The sequence below is a fragment of the Ursus maritimus genome, unplaced genomic scaffold, assembly GCF_017311325.1.
Source record: "Ursus maritimus isolate PB19 unplaced genomic scaffold, ASM1731132v1 scaffold_5, whole genome shotgun sequence".
In the NCBI taxonomy this organism is placed as follows: domain Eukaryota; kingdom Metazoa; phylum Chordata; class Mammalia; order Carnivora; family Ursidae; genus Ursus; species Ursus maritimus.
Genome location: NW_024426663.1, coordinates 15,333,043 through 15,353,128, shown reverse-complemented (window position 1 = coordinate 15,353,128; position 20,086 = coordinate 15,333,043). Strand labels below are relative to the sequence as shown.

Genomic DNA, 20,086 nt, shown 5'->3' with positions numbered 1-20,086 from the left:
AGGTTCATATTTTGCTGATGCCAAATATATTTCAATACTGATCTGGCATTTTAAAGAAGTAGTTATGTAAAGGTTCCTGAGGTCATTTGGAAAAAATATGTATATGTGTGTGTGTATAAATATAGATGCATGTACAGGCATACCAGTTTTAACAAGTTGTTAAAATTGAAATTCTTTCACAAAAAGAGTCACCCTATTTGTTTCCTTTTTTCCTTCCTCCCCTGATCACCTTCCTTTTAGAGTTACTTTTATTACTTTTATCTATAATTGTGAAAAAAATGTAATCTGTATTTCTATTTAGATAGATATTGCATTTGTAATTCATGCACTGTCTTTAAACAACCAAAGATCCCACTGTTTATGGTGAATTGATTAGATTAAAAACAAAACTAATTTTAGTCTTCTAATAGCACAGAAAATTGTTAAATATTTTAACACACACAAATGAGTTCTTTAAACTTTATAGCCATTGCAAAAAAACATTTTATTTTAGCTGCGCTAATTGGAAGTAAACATTTTTTTTTAAAGAGGTAGCTTAACACCCTTTCTTAACTTGATATGAAACCTGATTTAAATCTATGTCTAATTACAAGATATCGAGTCTTATTTAAAATTTCTTCATGACAGAAAAATCAGATGGGCTGATTTTCTATTTTCTTAGCTAAAAGTGCCAATAAAAGTTCACTTCTAAAAGACCATAGTCAAAATCTAATTAACAGGAAGGTTTCCCTTAAAAGATGGAGCCCTCTCTCTTGTGGATTAGAGGGAAGAGCTTTACCCAGGGCTCACTTTACACACACCTGCATCATACCTGTGGGTGGTCTGGACATATATTTGAACCTCAGCCTTTGGTGTTCTCATTTACACATTCCATGGCAATCAGACAGTATTTTATGTTCAAAATGATCATTCTTTGGCTAATGCATGAATACATATCCGTTCTACGCAGCGCCTACCCTATCCCCTTTCCATTCTGACCACCCCCATCCAATTTATTAGTTTGGTATTGTCCTTGTTTTTGATCTCTTACGGAAAGGAAGGGAAGAGAGAGAAAGAAAGAAAGAAAAAAAAAAAAGAAAGAGCCATTTCACATAAGTAGAGGATCAAAAATTCCATAGTCTTCCCCCCTCCACACTTCCAAAGTTTATTTGAATTTACCTAGATGTTTTACAGATTATAATCAGGTCTTCCCAGAGGGATTAATCTTGCCTTGCTTTTTACCTGTTTAGAGAGTCTGTTTTCCTCTTCAATGTACTTCTGTTCTTTGGGTATTAATGTTCGTAAGCTGGCTTTCACCTATACATCAACATATGTGTCTGTTATGGATTCATATATTACAAATGTTTACAAGTTTTTCACGCAGTTCAATTTGCAATAATTCCTAAAGTTTCAAAGTCCTGGCTGCTGTGCTCATAAAATATAAATGTATACAGTTGCACACGCACGCGCTTCCCCTTCTTACGCCGGCAGGCAGCGGCCGGAGCACAGCCGCAGTGGCAGCCGCCAACTATAACAGAAAGTGTGGGTGTGCCAGGCAGTGGCAGAAGCGTATTCTCCAGGATACATCAAGGTTTAGAGAAAATGAGGAATGACAGAAATTCTCTACAAATCAGGAACAAAAGCTTTCATGAAACTGAACTCTTTAGCAGTACAAAAAAGCCAAAGTTAAGACTTACAGCATTAAAAATCACATCTATTTCAAGATAGATGACCCCCTTTGTTGGCCCTGTCAGCTGCTTGTTTTTCAAGACGTAGGCTTTCTGTTCACCATTTTGAATCTGCGGGAAAAGGACATGACAGCCGTCTGTCTCGCGGTCTCCACTGAATACACTCCCTCAGTGACCTTTGACCCCCAGCTGCTGAAACTGACAGAGAACCCAAAACAACTGTGGCAATTCTGACAAGTACCTGTTCATTACCAGGATCAAGTCTGTCAGGAAAAATTAACTATCATGGGATTCAACATGGCCGTGAATTGAGTATGTTAAAATTTTTAGTGTTCTTATTACAGACCTTGGTTGAGAAATGACAGATACAGAGCTGAGGGGTTTTTTTTTTCTTCCTTGAGCAAAAGCAACACAGAGCAGTGTGTCAGGTGAATAAAACTTACAGACAGCAATGGTATAGCAACTTTGCCCAGAAAGTCAGCACTTCGATCCCGATCTTCATCATAAACTGTCACTTCAAGAACTGAATGGATATCTTTAATGTTGCTGCATAATAAATATACGTAAGAAGAAAAGACTTCATCAGTGGGGAACAAGAACAAAAATGCTTTTGAAAATTTAGATGGCTCCAGCTGATTTTGTGTGTATGCGTTCTTATGTATGCCATTTGCATATACACATATACAAGGTGGCTTGGTATCTGACAGAATTTCCCATAATGCACCTTTGTAGACTACAGTGATGGTTCTATTATCTTGAACTTTGAACACTATTGTAATTTCAAGTTATAATTTTTTAATGAAATATAATTTTCCATCTGGATGGGCACAGAATTAGTGTAAAAAAAATCAATAAGTGGCACTGATGTTTTTGAGACTTCTCCCTCTCATTATTATCACAATAATTCCTACCTTCCTATTAACCCCATGTAAAACTCCACTAAATTCTGTATCATCAAGAGTCACAGTATATTTCATATAATTTTTCTTTTTTTGTAATAGTAGGACATCTCCTTTGTTTACAGTTCTTACCAAAACATTGACTTATTCTTGGTACGTTTATAGTAAGAATTTACCAACACAGAAAACAGAATGGAGAAAATGTAACATTGATAGCTATTGTACCACCCCAGGATTTAGAAATTAAATAGTGTCCCATTATGTTCCAAAGACAACGTATGTTAATAAACAACTGTGCGAGCTCTTCATTTTTGTTTCTGGAAAAATAAACCCCAATTGCTGATAACATTTATTCTTTGATCCAACTGTTTACCAAGAAAACATGAATTAAGAGAAAACAAAAAAAAATGAATATATTCATTACTGAAAGACTGCAACCACATGTGAGGAGAGGCTTTATCAGGGCACAATCAATTAATGGCTTTGATAATAATCAAACCTATTCATTCAATTATGCATTCCAGAGAAAAACACTCTCAACAACCTTCTTAGGAGTGCAAGTCTCCTGACCAGGCTTTCATCTCTTATAAAAATGTGGAATTCCTTAAAGATAAATTGGTCAGATAATTAAATCTGATTACTTACTCTTAAGCAGAGACATTATAAGAAATTAATGAGGAATTTAGCAGTTTTCATATACAAAAAAATAAAACTATGTTAGAAAACTTTTAAGAAGTACTCTGTGTGGAGAGTTTTCCTTTGTTCAGAGTTCGTTTCTAAAGCCCAGTTTAAAACACACACACACACACACACACACACACACACACACACCCCGAACTTAAGAGATACTATGGTGCTGGTACGCAGCTTTTACAGTGCGTGGTTAAAAGATTATTATAAACTTTTTTAAAACAAAAGGAAAATTAACCCTAATGGTGTTCTGGTAACTAGGACAACACTTAATATTCTTATTGTATTAAAATGCAACAAAGCAAAACTAAAGCATCTCTGAATCTGAGACTGGATTGTTTGCTGATTTGAGCAATGGAACAAATAGAGCTTTGTCCTCCCTGGTGTCAATGCAGTTGGGGAGAATTTCAATAGAAAGTATAAAAGGAAGAAGCAGTATGGCAATTCAGTTAATGGGAGCAAAATCCTTAGTCAAACCATATAAAAATCACAGTTTAAAAAAAAATCTGAAAACAAAGAAAAATGGCATACACTTGCCCCAGGTCTCACTGTCAGAAAGGTATAACAATCACGATATTGGCTGTTGCTAGCAGAGGCAGTCCAGATGCTGAGTTGTTCATCAGTTAGTATCTCAAAAATAAATATTATTAGCTCCATTTTTGAAATGAGCTCAAGGTAATGATTACTTACAATGTGAAGATTTTGTTCCACTCGGGATTGAGATTTTTGTAGACGGTATGTGTCAGCAGCCTGTCATTGTTCAGTTCAACTACACAAAATGGGTCACTTTTACCTACAAGAGATTTGGGGGGAACATTTTTAGTATAAATAACTCCCACAGTTCACAGCATCATGATTATGGCCACATTGCTTTTCTGAAAGTTTTACGAGAAACAAAAAGTAACATACAGTTTAAAAAATTTAAACATCAAAACAGAGTTAGATGTAACTGGAGAGTGTTAACAATTGTGATTCATAGCAAATTAGAACCTGAAAAAAGTAAAAGAGATGAAACTATGCAGCTGGTATTTCAATTTGTACTTATTTTTTTACAAAAATGGTAATAATTATTATGAGAGAAAATGCGATGCATGCCCATCCGTCAATTTTTATTCAGTTCTATAAAGATCATTTGAAAGGCTCACAACCCCTTCACTTTTATGCATATATTTTCCAACTCCTCCGACTCATTAGTAACTTTTAACAGAAATTTCTAAACAAGTTTATGTTGTAGAAAACTGCTACATTACAGAATGACACCATTTTAACGTGACTTTAGATTCCCTCCTGAAATATCTCTGGCATCACAAGAAGGTAAATTAGACCCTCAGAGGCAGAAAAGATTCTGCCACTTGAAACTTAACCTCAACAACCAATCTGCATGTTAAAGAGCAGTATTTTTTTCTGTCCACTGAGAGTAAAGAATTTGGAAGTTATCATCTGTTTACAGCAAGTCTGTTCTGCCATAATCAAATCTTGCCCATTCGGCAATTATATTTTGTGATATCCTCAATATTTTGTAATGTCATGTCCTGTATTATAAGAACCCCATAAAGTCAGAGGCTCTATGGGGGCAGCATTAATGATATTAGTGCAGCATGTAATTTGTTTGATACCTTATACAAATGACAATGAAATCAATATTTAGACAAAACTGTCCAGAGGTCATATCTTTTAAACTACAATATTGATTTAGACTACATAAGAGGTTAATGTGCATATTATTAACTTTAATGATAAAGAATAATTGTTTTAAATGCATTGTGAATTGTAGTCACAGTAGTTTACACTTCTGTGAAAGCTTAAATATCATTGAAGATTTTCAATTAAATTTTAATAGGAAGGAATCCATTAGCTATCAGTGACAGATAAGCCATGTATTCCCACACAGCAGTGTATTTACTTTCCATATTGTAATTCTTAAAATGGACCATACAAACTTTGACTCACCTTTAATTTAATTTATTAGTTATAAAATTTTAAAAAAGTGTAAATACATGTGTGTTAGTTCAGTGGCCCCATATACCCCAGGATGCTTGCATAATTTAGCAGTCTTTTCAATTTTTGGTCTTGGGAACAATTTTGAATACAGAGAATCAAAAGTCTATGAGGTCTGATGATATTTTTATTTCTGCCTTTGGATCTGTATTACTTTTTTTTTTTTTAATCATATACAGATACACACCATGGAAGACAGAATTAAAAAAAGAACAGCTTGTTCATTAAAACACAGTGCAAAAGGTTTTATTTGCCATATCAACAATTTTATTTTCTTCCATAGAATTCAGGTACAAGCCTAAAAAGGTGTATTCAAACAATCTCCAAAACCTTACTAATTCTTCAGGCCCATATTAAGTTTTTTCACCTAGCTTTGTACTGGGTAATATGCATACCATAAGAAAGAAGACACACGCTACCACCTCAAATAATTTAGAAAAGGGCTGGAGAGAGAAAACATATCTACCTGTAATGATCACAGAGAAAATTAAAGCCATATTTAATAGAATTCCATGTCAAAAACGTCACTATTCTGCCATCGCTTTAGACAGAACTTTAGATTAGTGTTGGAAACTTTCACTTAAAAGAAAAGTGGAACATTCACACTCTTCCTGCGACCTCCTTTTAATTTTTCTCATATATGCGTATATTCATGTAAATCTTAATTAAGTAAAAAACAAAACTATGTAAAGATAACACTTTGGGGCATTTCTGTCCCCTCATTTTCACTTGCTCTACTTCGGTTACTATTATATTTCAATTGACTTGGTTTTACTTGCCCTCAAGTGATCAGCAATGTGTAACAGACTCAGTCAAAACTGTACCACTTCTTCATTAGTAAAACACAAGGACAAAGTCCAGAGAACAATATCTGTTGGGACAACATTTTACTTTATTTTATTTCATTTTTATTGCCCAGCGTGGAGCCCGGCATGGGACTCGAACTCATGACTGTGACATCAAGACCTGAGCAGAGATCAAGATCCAGACACTTAACCAACCAACTGAGCCACCCAGGTGCCCTGAAAAAAATTTTACTTGAAACTTCTACCAGCAGAGGATGCAAATTTTACTTGATTTTTTTCCCCACAGGAACTGCATTCAATTGTGTAAGCGACTTTCAACCACGTGGAAAGTCCCTTAAATCGCCACCTTGTTACTCTACCTGTATTTGCTGACAAAAGTTCTGGAGTCTTAAAGAAATAAAATCTGTTCTTAATGATTAACACTTTCCATATCTTGTTCAGAAGCTAATCCATGTATCAAAACCTTTGCCCATGAGGCCGTGGCTATCCATATTTTCTCACCGTGTAGTTGATTAGTTTGCAAGACCATCCCTAGGGAAAACCAGTGTCTGCCATTGACCACCAACTTACTTATGTTCTCACTCACGCTCTTCTATTAGAATGAAGACACTGAAGCCCTGGAGACAATGCCACACCCACCAAAAATAGTGTGAGCACCTTCTGAAACCACTTCTCAGTCATTTGGCTAGATCAAATTCCAGGGGCATTCTATCATTGGCAAAAATATTCTCTTTTATGTACCTGCTTTTAACTTGAAATGGGTAAGCAAGGTAATTTTTAAGAGATCATATTAGACACTGTACCAAATGTAATAGTGCTTACATTAAAAAAAAAGAGAGAGAGAGAGAGACTTTAACCTTAGACCAAGCTACTATTTAACATAGCTTTAATTGAATATATTTAAATGTGGGGCACCTGGGTGGCCCAGTTGTCTAAGTGCCGACTCTTGACTGCTGATTGCAGCTCAGGTCATGATCTCATGGTCATGATATCAAGCCCCGAATTGGGCTCTGTGTTTCGTGTGGAATCTGCTTGAGATTTTTCTCTCTCGCTCTCCCTCTGCCCCTCCCTGCACTCTCTGTCTAAATAAATAAATAAAATCTTAAATATACATATATTTAAATATAAGGCACGAGGCAAGACCTTTCCCAATAGCTGTGCCATATCTTAGTAGTTAGTAGGCCACGCACATGGGAAGAGCTGGCTAGTGTTTTGACCACAGATCCATTCACACAACAAGTAATTATTACTTACCATGTACCAGGCATCGTTCTATGTGTTGAGGAGACAGAAGTGCATAAAACAATAATAATGATAAGCCTGACCTCAGGGTGTTTACCTTGAGGAAAAAGACAATGAATCAACACACATTTTACAGTATTTTAGAAGGTGATATGTACTATAGAGAAAAATACAGGAAATGGCGACGAAAAGTGCTGCTATGTATGTGCAGTTTTAAAAAGGACCGTCAGAGAAGGTCTCACTGAGAAAGTGCCGTATGGGCAAAGAAATGAAAAAGGCAAGGAAGTGGGCTCTGGGCTAGAACCTAGAACGGCAGGCTGGGGAAAGGTCAGAGAAATGGCCGTGCCTGGTGTGTCTAGGAATATCCAAGAAGCCAGAGTGAAGGAATGAACTGGGGGAAAGGGGAAGAGTATTGGGTGAGGTATGGGGAGGGTGGTGGCAGGACTCTGTAGGATATGGCTTTCTCTCGAAGTGCTAGGAGAAGCTTTTGGAGGTATTTGGGCTGAGGTGTTGACATCATCTGACCGCTGCTACTTGGAGAATAAGGTGGAGAGAAGCCAATGGAGGAGGCAGTGGGAAGAATGAGGAGGATATTATGACAATCCAGGTGATGGAAAATGCTTAGATTCTGAATATACCCTAAAGGAAGAACCAACAGGGCTTGAAGATGCCAATAGCAAACAATCTCTTATGCCTGATACTGTTATTTGCTGATGGAAAACAATTCCTTGAACTTAGCCAAGTCAGTCTTTTTTTCCCCAAGGACAAGAAGCATTCAGCAAAGTACTCATGGTCGCTTTCTCTAGAATCTGGCAAAGAGGAAAATTTACGTAAGGAGAGAGCAGCCAATTTTATATTTAACTTCTATTCATCATTTCCTTCTAAAAAGTTATGTTTTTATAGTTATCAGTAATGGATGCCAACATCAGGTCTTTACACACTATGTTATTTTCGACTAATTTAGAAAGTATCCTTCTGCCACTGCATGATTCAAGGGTAATTAAAAATTAACAGCAATTTCAACCAAAATAATAGTAAACGTACAATATCAAATTCTATAAACTTTCCACTAAAAAGCATTCACCATAGTTTTATTTTAAAGAAGTGGCTACACATAGTTAATGTGCTTATCTGGCTTGCTAAATGATGCTTTAAATGACTGGCTTTTCAGTTCCTAAATTTTGCAGCCTTGATTATGTGCCACTTAAACAACCGAAAACAATCACAGAAATACCAGTGATGGACCTAACCATTAATTATCTCCTTAATTATTCCTTCCTTTCATCCTTTTATCGTTCTAGTTAGACCCCGTGATATGCTGCTGTGCTTGCCGAGAGTATCTGAGGAGTGGGACTGACTACGGGATGCAGTGTGGATGTCTACAAAGTACACCGTATTCTGCAAAGCTCTAAAGACTGATGCGAAGCAGCTCCCTGTGATGACTACTCAATACGGCACGGGGACAAGTGCAAGGCAAGGAATTAAGGCAGCATCCAAAGTTGAACTATATTTTGTTTCTGATAATTTTGGGCTATTTAAACAACCTAAATGTATGGGAATAGATTATACAACCTCTCATCTCCCGCTTAGTCATTCTTGTCATAAGACTGAAGCTGACCTGTGGGTACCAACTGGCTTTCTCTTAACTTTCACCGTTTGGGCTAAAAAAGTGCCTATCCCTCTCTTTTGCAGTGCAGGGAAATGAAGATTTGGGTTTGGATACAAGGTAGAAATCACAGCAGTGCTCGGTGAGGATCGGAGCAGTGGGGTTGATTGCGTTAACCGCCATGACAGCTAAGAGTCTTAGCCTTGCTTGAGAACATTGCAATTTTCCATGTTGACAATTTTCTAGAGAGAAATAGGAATACCTTTTGAAGCATTCATTACTTATTGAATGCCTGCTCCTCTCGTCCCAGAATTATGATTAAGACATAGTCCAGCACTCAAGGCACGCACAGTTTAGTGGGCATGAGAGGCATGTAAATACACAATTATAATGCAGGACTGTAAGTGCTGCAATAAAGCTAAGTGAAGGGTGCAGTGGGAGCCAGGAGAAAGAAGCGTATCATCCTCCAGCTCTAGAACAGGAAGGGAAAGGGAGGCGAGGACTTTTCCTCAGTGGATGAGGTGACCCTGGTCATCTACGGCGATTGCACATCTCTATTGCCAACAATTTCAGAGGAGATGGACGATTATCTAAAAAGAAGACTTTAACAATTTATGATAGGGAATATTTAGCTTAAATCTGTTTCTTTATTCCTTTGATAGGGATTCTATAACACAGCAACTTAGATATATGTTATGTAGTGACTGTACAATAGATACTTAAAAATATTACGGTAGGACTAACGTGCATTTATCCATAATCTAGTTAAATACTAGGGGCTGTTTATTTTCCCTACGGATTTTTATAAGGGGAAAAAATCTCCCAAGGGAATTAAAATTAGAGATTCTTCTATCTTAACTTAAAAGTTAATCTATAATACATTTTAAAGCATATACTCTAACACCTAAATGCTTATGGTGAAAAGCCATTCCTACCACTTTACAAACCGAGGTCAGAATTGTCTCCAATGGGCATCTTTTCTGGATGTCTTCAAAGCAGCACTGAGGCATGAATGGGATGCGCTGACTGGCTAATTCTCTCTCACTCTTAGCCCTTGCTCTTGGAGGTCACAACACTGACACGTTTATAAAGAACTGTGGGAAAGGCTGTACCTCCCCTGCTTGCTTGTTACCTGTTATGTGGGCAAGTGGACGGCTTCTGTTTGTGCAAACTACTGGTTTGAGCATTAAAGTCACTCAAAAGATACTGAATGATATTCTTGCTCCCAGAATAGAAAGTTAATCCTGATCCATCAGCGGTGGGCTTTGTCCAGGGTCATTTTGCTGCTGACAAGTAGCACACTTTCCTGGATGTGATGTGTTACAGAAATGTGTGTGTAGGGGGATACCCAGCGACCACCTCTTTGTTGTCCTGTCTCTGAAAACACAGAAGGCTTTCAATAGCATGGAAAGCAATTCATATCCATTGGGGCCTTTTATTTGGGGCCCACCTTGCACAAATTAAGCTCCTTGGTCTAATTTCCTCAGGTGTCATAGTTTGAAATGGCTATACTTTAATCTTTTTTTTTAAATTATAATCAAGATTGCCATCTGTCCTTTCCCCAAACTGGAATTTCAATCATAACATATAACAATGTTGTACATAGATGAGGGAATTCCACAGGGTCCACCAAAACAAAAAGCCATGTACGTTGGATATATCTTCCAATCCTTCCCTTATCACTGGAGATGGGGTTTTGACCTTTGCTTTTTTCATCAACTGACCTAAACATATTTTAAACATCTGATTGGTAGAAATACATTAACTGACACTCCTCACTAGGTTCCCACTGGGTCTGTTTCTGGGGCTGAGTAATAATAACTGGGCTTCCCTTTTCTCACTAAGTCATGCATTAGGTTTCCTTGTGGCAGCAAAATCGACCCCCTAGAGTTGTGGCTCTCAGCCCATTAGACCTAATACATCCTTTTTCATATTGAAGATTTTGTAATGCCCTCCTTACTATTTTGAAATAAAACAGACTCAATCATGATTTCAAAATTTCATATAATGCCTTAATGCCATAATAAAGGAGGATTAAATAGAAAGTTGTTTATAATAAAATCATATGTTTGTTTATTCATGGAGTGCCTATTATATGCCAGGCCATGTAAACAAAAAAAAGAAAGGTCCCTGCTCTTTTAGATTCTATTTGTAGTGGGGAAGGAGGAAAAAGAGACTACATATTGAACACAATTAAGAAGTACATTATATTGTATGTTAGGGAGTGATATGTGTCAATGAAAAATAGAAAAAAAATAGTGCGGGACAAGGGGTTTGAAGAATGTGGGGGAGGGGCATAGTTTATAAATGTAAATAGTGTGGTTGGAGCAGGCCTCATTGAGAAGGCGAGTTGTAAGCAAAGACCTCAAGGAAGTGAAGGAGTAGTCAAATGGATATCTGGAGAGAAGTATCCCAAACAGAAGCAAGAGCTAGAGCAAAGGCCTGGTGTGCTCAGGGACCCTGATATAGTCGGGCACAGTGAGCATTGGGAACAATGGTGGAACGTGTCAGAGAAGTCATGGGCAACCAGATCATGAACCAGATTACCGTGGAGGCAATCCTAAGGTCTTTGGTGTTTAGTGTGTAAAATGGCAGCAGTCTGCAAGACTTGAGTAAACAATACATATTTCAGAATGAAATCTGGGCTCAGATAATCACGAAATAGATTTAAAGCCTATTATCAATGTCTATACTTAATCCTGCAGGACATAGGACAATTTTCACTAGTTAAGATTGTCTAATACTTTGTAGATATTTAGCATCCCCATCCCACTCCCACCAAATTCCAATAGCGCTCCCCAAACACTGTGGCAACTAAATTCTCCCACAAAGCTCTGAAAATGCGTAAGAGGGCAATACTGTCTCCTCTGAATGAGGATCATTGCCCTACAGCAACAGTTCTTAAACATTTTCAGCTTTAGGAACTCTTAGAAATTTTTGAGGACATCAAAAAGCTTTTGTCTATATAAATTATATCTATCAGTTTACCATTTTAGAAATTAAAAATGAGAGCATGTAAAACTATCATTCATTTGAAAATGATAGAATAAATCCATTACATGTTAACATCAGAGCAATCAATATACGGCCTTTGAAAGTTTTTCATTGTACATTCATGAGAGAATGAGAGTGAGAAAAGAAAATAACGTCCTAGTATTATTATGAAAATAGTCTTGACTTTAAAAGATCCTTGAAAGTGTTTTGGGGATCCCCGGAAGCTCCCGGGCCACACTTTGAGAACCATGACTAAGAACAATGGGAATAAAGCACAATGTAATATGAATTTATTGCCTTTGGGATTTAGAACTAGATGCAAAAGAATATTTATAGTATTGTGTGTAACAAGATGCATCCTTGAGTCCTAAAATTGAACCATCTTGGTATATGCTGTGAAGCTTGAAGTTTATGAGAGAAGAACAAGAAATAACAGGAGAAAGATAAGAACTGGAAAAGAAAGAAAAGGGAGACTATGGGATCTGTCAAATAAGAAGAAGCTATGAAAAATTTATGTACAACCTTTAAAGAGTTTAGATAAATTATGGTAAAAACATTGAAGGATTTTATTTCAATTAGTATTTAATATAGAAACTATATGCAAGTGATTTGTTACAAGATTGGAAACATGGAAGCTATTTGTCTAAAAATATAAGTATAAATATTTATTATAAGCTCCTTTGTTTTTGAAAGTTCTCATAGATACTTTAGGACCTATAGTAAATATATATTCAATTAGATGGCCCACAGAAAAGCAAGAGGATTCAGATAATCTCTCTTATAAGTAAATTAATTAGCTGGAGAGATCCTGTGCAGTTGAATAAAATTCTTTAGACTGAAAAAATTAAGTACTCTATTAGGTGATTAAACTTTTTAAAAAAATATTTTTAGGCAATAAAACTGAAAATTGTCATCTGCCAAGGCTTTGTCTTTAAAATATCTTTGTCTTTTTATTTCTCTTCTACAAAATATCTACTCATTCAAGAGTTTGTTATTCATCCTGGCACCTCCTACGGGATCTCTGATTCTGAGGGCTGGGAGAAAAGCCTCAGAGGCCAAGTTCGAAAGCTGACCTAGGGCTTGAATCCTCACTGCTACCAGGTTGTCTCACAGGCTTTGGTTTAACTGGGCCAGTGATGGGGAAACCGCCACCTCCACAGGTCTATTCTGATACATTTTTTGGCAATTATAATTTTTGGGAAGTGCTTCTTCACACTCCACACAAAATTATGTCTCTGTTACTTTTACCTCTTTTATGATTTGCCCTCTGTAGTCATTTTTTAACTTTAAATGAATTAATGGGTAAAAAAGTAAGGGCATAGCATCTGTCACTTAGATTACCTGGTTCATGTTCATTACCTGCCCCCCTGAGCCGGATAATGTGGATGGCTTGCTGAGCACGTATTCTCACTTCTGGTGCCTCTTCCTGAACAAGAGAGGCTGCAAAGGCCAAGGTCACATTTTTAGACTCTCCTGCAGCTAGGGTGGGAGATGTGAATTTGGTTGCACCAATCAGGTATACTTGCCTAAGATCTGATGTTAGAATTCAGTTACCCGAGAGCCTGTGGAGTCCATTTTGCTGCTGCAGACTGCAAACAGGAGTAGTGTAAGTAGTTCTCACAGTGTCTTCTCAACATGCTAACGTGGCCAGTTGCTTAATTAACCTCTCCACATCTCAGTTTTCTAATTTGTGAAGTGGGGATAACAACAGTAACTAATCAGGTTGTTGTGAGATTGTGATCATCCTTGTTCTAAGCTCAGGGTAGTGTCTGACATGTGATAGGGTCTCAATAAATGTTGCTGCCACTACTGTTATTATTATTATTATCATTCTCTGTGAGCTGTTCTCAATTGACTTGATTTTAAAACATCAGATATCCTAATTGAGAATAACTTCTGCTCTGTTTGTCAATGTCCTTGCTTAAAGAATAGCTTCCAATCCTGAATTCATACCCCAGTGTGTTTGATGAGTCCAGAGGTGAGTATCATTCTCAACATTTCCCTTGCATTCAATGTAACCAATTTGTAATTTGTGTACTGTAAAACAATGTAACAAAATTGACATGCGCATAATTCATTCACACAGAGCTTAAACTAAATTTAAATTCTAATTTTTTTCTATATTTCTGCTCTTAAAGCAGGACATTACTGTTCTGTATCCTGGTACGTCTTTTTATATATACTCTTTAATGCCCACCTTGTTGAACTAATAACCCTATTATTTCAGTCTGAACTAAGTTTATTACACACATATATGGATATATATATACACACACATATATATAATGTATAAATACCATAATACTATATAAGTATTTAAAAGTGTAAATATATAATATATACATATGGTATATACATACATATATATATATGTACATGTTAGCAAGTTTGATAAGGAAGCCATCAATTATCTCCTCAAACTCACTACTAAATAGATTGAACAGATTAGACAAAGAACAGCCCTGTATTCCTCCATTTGGCATTCCCATTGACATCAATCCTTTACAGCAATCACTCTTTGGGCTTGGCCATGTCGTCATTTATGCTCCTAACTATACTGTCATATAACCCAAGTATTCCTGTGGTAAGATTTTTTTTTCCCCAAAAAGTCTGGTTAAATCCAGATCCTTTCTGTTTGCAGCAGTTCCCCAATCCATCATTCTAGGATACATATTGCTTATTTACACAACTATATCATAACAAACAATAAAGAACAGTTTAATTTTAAACAACGATTCTAGCATCAGAAAGCATTTCTTCAAGCACTGAGTAGACTCATGAAGCTAGCCCTCTAAGCCAGATCAGCAATTCTCTATTTCTTTACTCAAAGGATAATTTTGTAATCTTACTTCCACAGAACTCAATTAATTACTTTATAGTATTTCTCTTCCCCCCCCAGTCCCACCGATAGTGGGACCACCACTTTCTCACTCAGCCCATAGTCCTTCACCTCTAGAGCATATCAAACCCCATTATTAATCTCTTTTGTCATCCCACCTATTCTTCCAGGGCAGTGTCTTCTAACCACGTGACCTGCATCTGAATCACACAGGAGTTCTGTCATCCCATATAAAACACCAGATCAGACTCAGCCTCACTAGCCCTTGAGTTAAATTATCATTTTAATTCCTCATATCAAATGTTTGGTTTTAGAAAAACACTTCTGCATTTCTAAAATTAGAAAGGATTTAGTTTTGTAAAGATGCAAGTACTAAAAGGAAGCCCCTTTTACTTCTATGTGAGCTATGATGACAGAGAAAAATGAAGAACAAAACAAAAAAGAGGATGAAGAGCAAAATTTGCTTTCTCTCCTTGTGATGCCTTCATTTGGTTCGTCTCATTCTTAAGGAAGGTATTTTTATAGTGTTAAGAGATTTAACATGTATGTGTATAAGGTTGTTTTCTAAACTGGGCATGTTACCGTGATAAGAATGTCAGCTGTTGGGTATTTTTGGTGCATTATAAAGTGGATGAAATTTCTTCTCAAACTATACTATTTTTGTTAAAAAGCAAAGAGGGAATTCATTAGTTTATACAGTGGAAATAAAGCACACTTTGGGAAATTTTCAATACGTTTTGTGTCAAACTTAGGTATTTTTCTTTCAAGCTATATAATTTTAAGTTTTAACAATAGCAAAAGTGAAAGAAAAATTAAGAGTGACATCCACGCATAACCCCCTTTTATTTGGTAAATTATTTTACCTTTGATGATTCACAAATATGAAGGACTTCCACTATATTTTATATACAATACCATCAATGTATGGTATATTAAAGGGTATACATTATCTCATCTTTCAACACAGGTTTTAAATAATGATCATAAAATCTAAGGCTGCATTTATCCGCTATCACCAACGTTATTAAATATGACGACATAATTAAAGGCACATGCTATCAAAAATTCAGACTGCTACAGTTCTGCAAAAGAAGCAATGTACCCACTTTTTCCAGTAGAGCTCTTGTATTCTGAGGGCCACTCAAGCAACAACTGCATAGATCTTATGCAGTTTGCTTGGGTAACCCACGAAAAGTTAATTTTTTTAAAGGACAGTATCTTATCTACATTATATATATATGTGCGTGGCATTTCTCCAGCTGTATATAAAACTTTCAAAGAACAGACTCGCCTTTTTCTGTACAGGCACCTTTTCATTTTCTTTCTCTGAATAGACCCATAATGTTCAGGGAAAATACCAAGAATAATAAATCCAAATCTCTGTATAAAATATACCTTCATGACATACTCAAGCTGGAAATCACAGGAACCAATAAAAATGCAGGCAGCCTACTGATAATGAGGTCAGAAATACAAATAAATTTACTTTTAATGAAGACTGGAAGCACAGTAATCAAAGTGTTAAAATTCATTTCATGCATATCTCATTTGCTTCTTAGCTGATATTTACCACGCAATTCTGTGAGAAAGTAGAGGCCTAAGATGCTCCAGATAAATGGCTCAATTAATTGTACAGAGGTAGACCTCTTTGAGCTGAGCCAGAGCTGTGAGCTCTTTATTAAAAGCACTATTCTGTAGCCCATAACCTTGTTCCTTGACTCCTCTCTGGTTTCCAATTTAAACAAGTCCCCATGCGGCCTGCTCTAAAGGGCTTTGTCTCCCTGTCATTGTTAAGAGAGCTGAGGCATCCTGGAAGTGTGAAATCAGACCTCATGAGTTGAACGGTTCCCCAGGGAACGCCGGACTGCGCAGAAGGTCAAAGTCATGGGCCGGACCGTCTAAAAGTGTCTGATCGCCGGTCTGTGACACAGCAAGGTTGGGGGGGGGGCGGCGCTAGACTGAAGAGGACTGAAATTGAACACATCTTAATTAAAGCCCACAGACAGCAAAACAAAATGTTTTCTAGGCAGCCTGTCAAATGGGGCTTAAATTTAGCTCTGCTAATGAATCTGAGCTGCTAACTGTTATTTCTTAAGATAATAAGACTCTCACGGAAGCTGATAAAAAAAACTGTAGCATGTCTTTTTCTGCTGTTTTGTTACTTAAATATTTTCCAACAATAAAGACAGTTTTCCTAAAGAAAAACATGGGAAAAGTCTATGCAAATAAAGGGGTAGTAAACGTCTCCCTTAATAACTAGTAGGTTTCCAGACTATGGGGCTGGTGAGTCATGGGTCTTTATGCGTAGCCTTGTTTTAGAAAAAGATATGCTCATTTAATGGGACTGTTTCAGTGACAGATTATGTTAATTGTAAAATTCTCTCCCTCTTCCTTTTTTCTCTCCCTCTCCCTCTATTGTTTCCTGAAAGAGATGGTGCATTAATTCGAGAGATCAATTCACCTGGGGTGGAGAAGTTTTCTATTAGTGCGCCTTTTAATACGGTGAAAAGGTAGGGCGTCTTTTGAAAGGCTTTCACAGTTCTCCCATATCACCGATTCTGAACCCGAGTGGCTGGTATCCCCTGGGGAGGCTGTGACCTCTTCCTCGGGAACTCAAAAAAACAACCCAGGGGAAAATGCAGGGGAGGGGCTGAAGAGAAGAACCCTTTTCTCTTTCTTCTCTTAGAACTTGAAAGAACCAATAGGCCAGGTCTAAATACTCTGCGAAGAAAGCCTCACTCGATATAGAAGACTTTAAATGTTCTGTTGAAAGCAGAAATTAGGCCCCATCCAAGCAAGAGGATAATTAGAAGCTAGAAAAGACAAATTCCGACATGAACTGTTTCCCACCACCTTTAAAAAAATATATTTTCCCCCCAGTGGTCTTCTCTCCTCACAAACTGTCCAGTTTTAAGGAATACTTGATTTGGCGGTAGAGAGAATTTTTCCCCAGTGAACGCAGGGCCAGGCAGTCTCTAGGTTTTGCTTTGATGGTACAGACAGACATTCACCTTTTCACTGCTTAGTTGAAAGGTAAGTAAGTTGTACTGCAAAGTATTTTTCACTTAAACTTTTTTTCCTCGCGAAGAATTTAGCTGATCATCTTTGAAAACCAGAGTGCCACTTTCTCAGGCTGTGAAAGGCTGCCCACAATTTGACTGAAATTGCAATCCACTCTTGTGCCTTGCTCAATGCATGTGTATGTGTGGGAGTTGTAAATTGAGGCCTTAACCACCAGAGTTAATCTCTTTTTTAAATCTGTATTAACCTTAATGATTTGAAGTGCACTGTCCAACACTGGGCTATTGAGACCGAAGAAAAAACTACCCTCGACTATCAACAGTTTATTAGGGGCTTAACTGAAGTGACCTACTGTAGTAGTGTTCAGCTGAACAAGGCTATAGGCTTTTTGTGGAAAGGGAAAGAATTGAGGGTTTCATTAAAAAGTAATTTGTGCTTTGTACTCACTCATTCAAAGAGAGTCTCAATTGCTCTTTATTCACACAGAGTTAATACAGTATCACAATGTTTCTCAATGAATGTGTTGTAACAAAAGAAAAATTTTACATTTTGAAAGGAAAAAATTCTTTGTAACTGCAGTAAGATTGATGGCTACTTAAAAGATTATAGAATCTCTTCTTCCTGTGCTCACGTTAAATGATGGAATATTGTAATTTAAAATTTTTTGCTTAAACTATGGAAGTTTGACTTTATGTTCTGATCATTAAAAATATTTTAAAAATAGAGCAAAGTTGGTCAAATATAAGTTTGTCTTGTTAGACTTGTCTAGAAAAAAGTGTTCTGAAGCTTACAACTAAGTATCTTATAGTAATAGCCTCATTTATAGCAGGTCAGAAAATACTCTGCTTAGCTCGGAGAGCTATCAGTGATTTAAAATCTCCCCTCTCCATCCACAACATTCCTAAATGGATGCTAATTTGAGGATTTGAAGACAACACCATTGACTTAATTTCCGTTTTTCAAACTGTTGCTGAATATCTTGTAGAGCCTATGGTTATCCACTGAGATGTACAATACATTTTTAAAGTTCTTCTTTGAACAAGTAAAACAGAAAGTCTACAAAGAGCTTATTTGTGCTCCAGATTTAACAGTAAAGACAAGGAAGGATCAGTTTACACATAAATATTTACCTTTCCAGAAGTGAAGATCATTTAAAAAATAGTAGTATATTCAGACATTTCTCACTTAAACATATGGTCCTCAGTTTCTACCACCATCACAAATGTCATAAAGACCACAAAAGGTCCAAGAGTGAGCAAGGTCAAAGACTGAATTATCCTCTTGCCCCTGAATAGTTCAACATCTCTCTTGTTCAATTCAGAGCACATTAGATTATAAGGTCAGTGCGGAATGAGGAATCATTAGATTTATATCCCTAAAACTAGAGGGAAAAAAATGGAGAATCTGTTACTTAGTATTCCCCAAATTAAAGTTCATTTTATCAGATCGAAATTATGTCCTCATTGAATCCCTAGGGAAAAGACTATTGTTATTCACATTAATTTACATAGAACCATTAGGAAAGAAATATATCTATTTTTTACAGCTTTGGAAGAACATGTACTTTAACTTCCATAGTGGCATATAGGCCAGGTAGGTTAACATAGTTTGCATATTCATGAAGTTTTAAGAGCAATGACAGCTTCTTTCTAAGAGAAACAAACTTATATAATTGCATTCAACTTGTGTAATGGGCAGGTATCTAAGCTTTTGAAGTGAATGGGACTTGAATATTTGTATAAGAAATTATTGTGCCCCCTAAAAATGTTCAGTAATAATTCTTAGCACTTAGGTGCCCCCTGAGATATTGATTATTTTAGGCCTTTCTCCCCACCTTCAGAGGTTTTCAGCTCAACACTGAGGGCTCCCCTCCCCCCCAGAAAATCCCACAGAAAATTGAAGGTGCCTCCCATGGTAGTGAATGTCACATTCAGAATTTACCCGCTTCGGGGAATCAGAGGCTAGGTGTACCCTCTGTATGTGAAAGCAATACTGAGCTCCTATTCCAGTCTTTAAGTTAATGTCCACAATGAACAAAAAAAGAGCAATTACCGGGGCACCTGGGTGGCGTATTGGTTACACATCAGACTCTTGGTTTCAGCTCAGGTCGTGATCTCAGGGTCACAAAATCAAGCCCCAAGTTGGGCTCTGTGCTCAGTGTGGACTCTGCTTGAGTTTCCCTCTTCCTCTACTCCTCTCCCCTCATTCTCTCTCTCTCCCTCTTTCTCTCTCAAATAAATAAATAAATCTTAAAAAAAAAAAAAGAGCAGTTAATCAGTCATTCATTGTTGACTATTGGTTCTAATACTAAATGCAACATAATA

General features: G+C 36.9%; 1 protein-coding gene across 11 annotated transcripts in view; it reads right to left on the bottom strand.

The window, feature by feature from the left end:
* Positions 1–20,086, bottom strand: part of MCTP1 (multiple C2 and transmembrane domain containing 1) — a 506,242-nt gene that overhangs the window by 152,203 nt on the left and 333,953 nt on the right. For 9 of the 11 annotated variants that reach the window (XM_040622086.1, XM_040622081.1, XM_040622088.1 and 6 more), the window contains 4 exons: positions 3,947–4,049; positions 2,111–2,213; positions 1,677–1,778; positions 1,222–1,296 (listed from right to left, as the gene is read on the bottom strand). In XM_040622086.1, the coding sequence (XP_040478020.1) occupies positions 1,222–1,296; positions 1,677–1,778; positions 2,111–2,213; positions 3,947–4,049 (383 nt within the window). The remainder of the gene's footprint in view (positions 1–1,221; positions 1,297–1,676; positions 1,779–2,110; positions 2,214–3,946; positions 4,050–20,086) is intronic. The other 2 variants (XM_040622087.1, XM_040622080.1) reach the window with 1 other exon arrangement.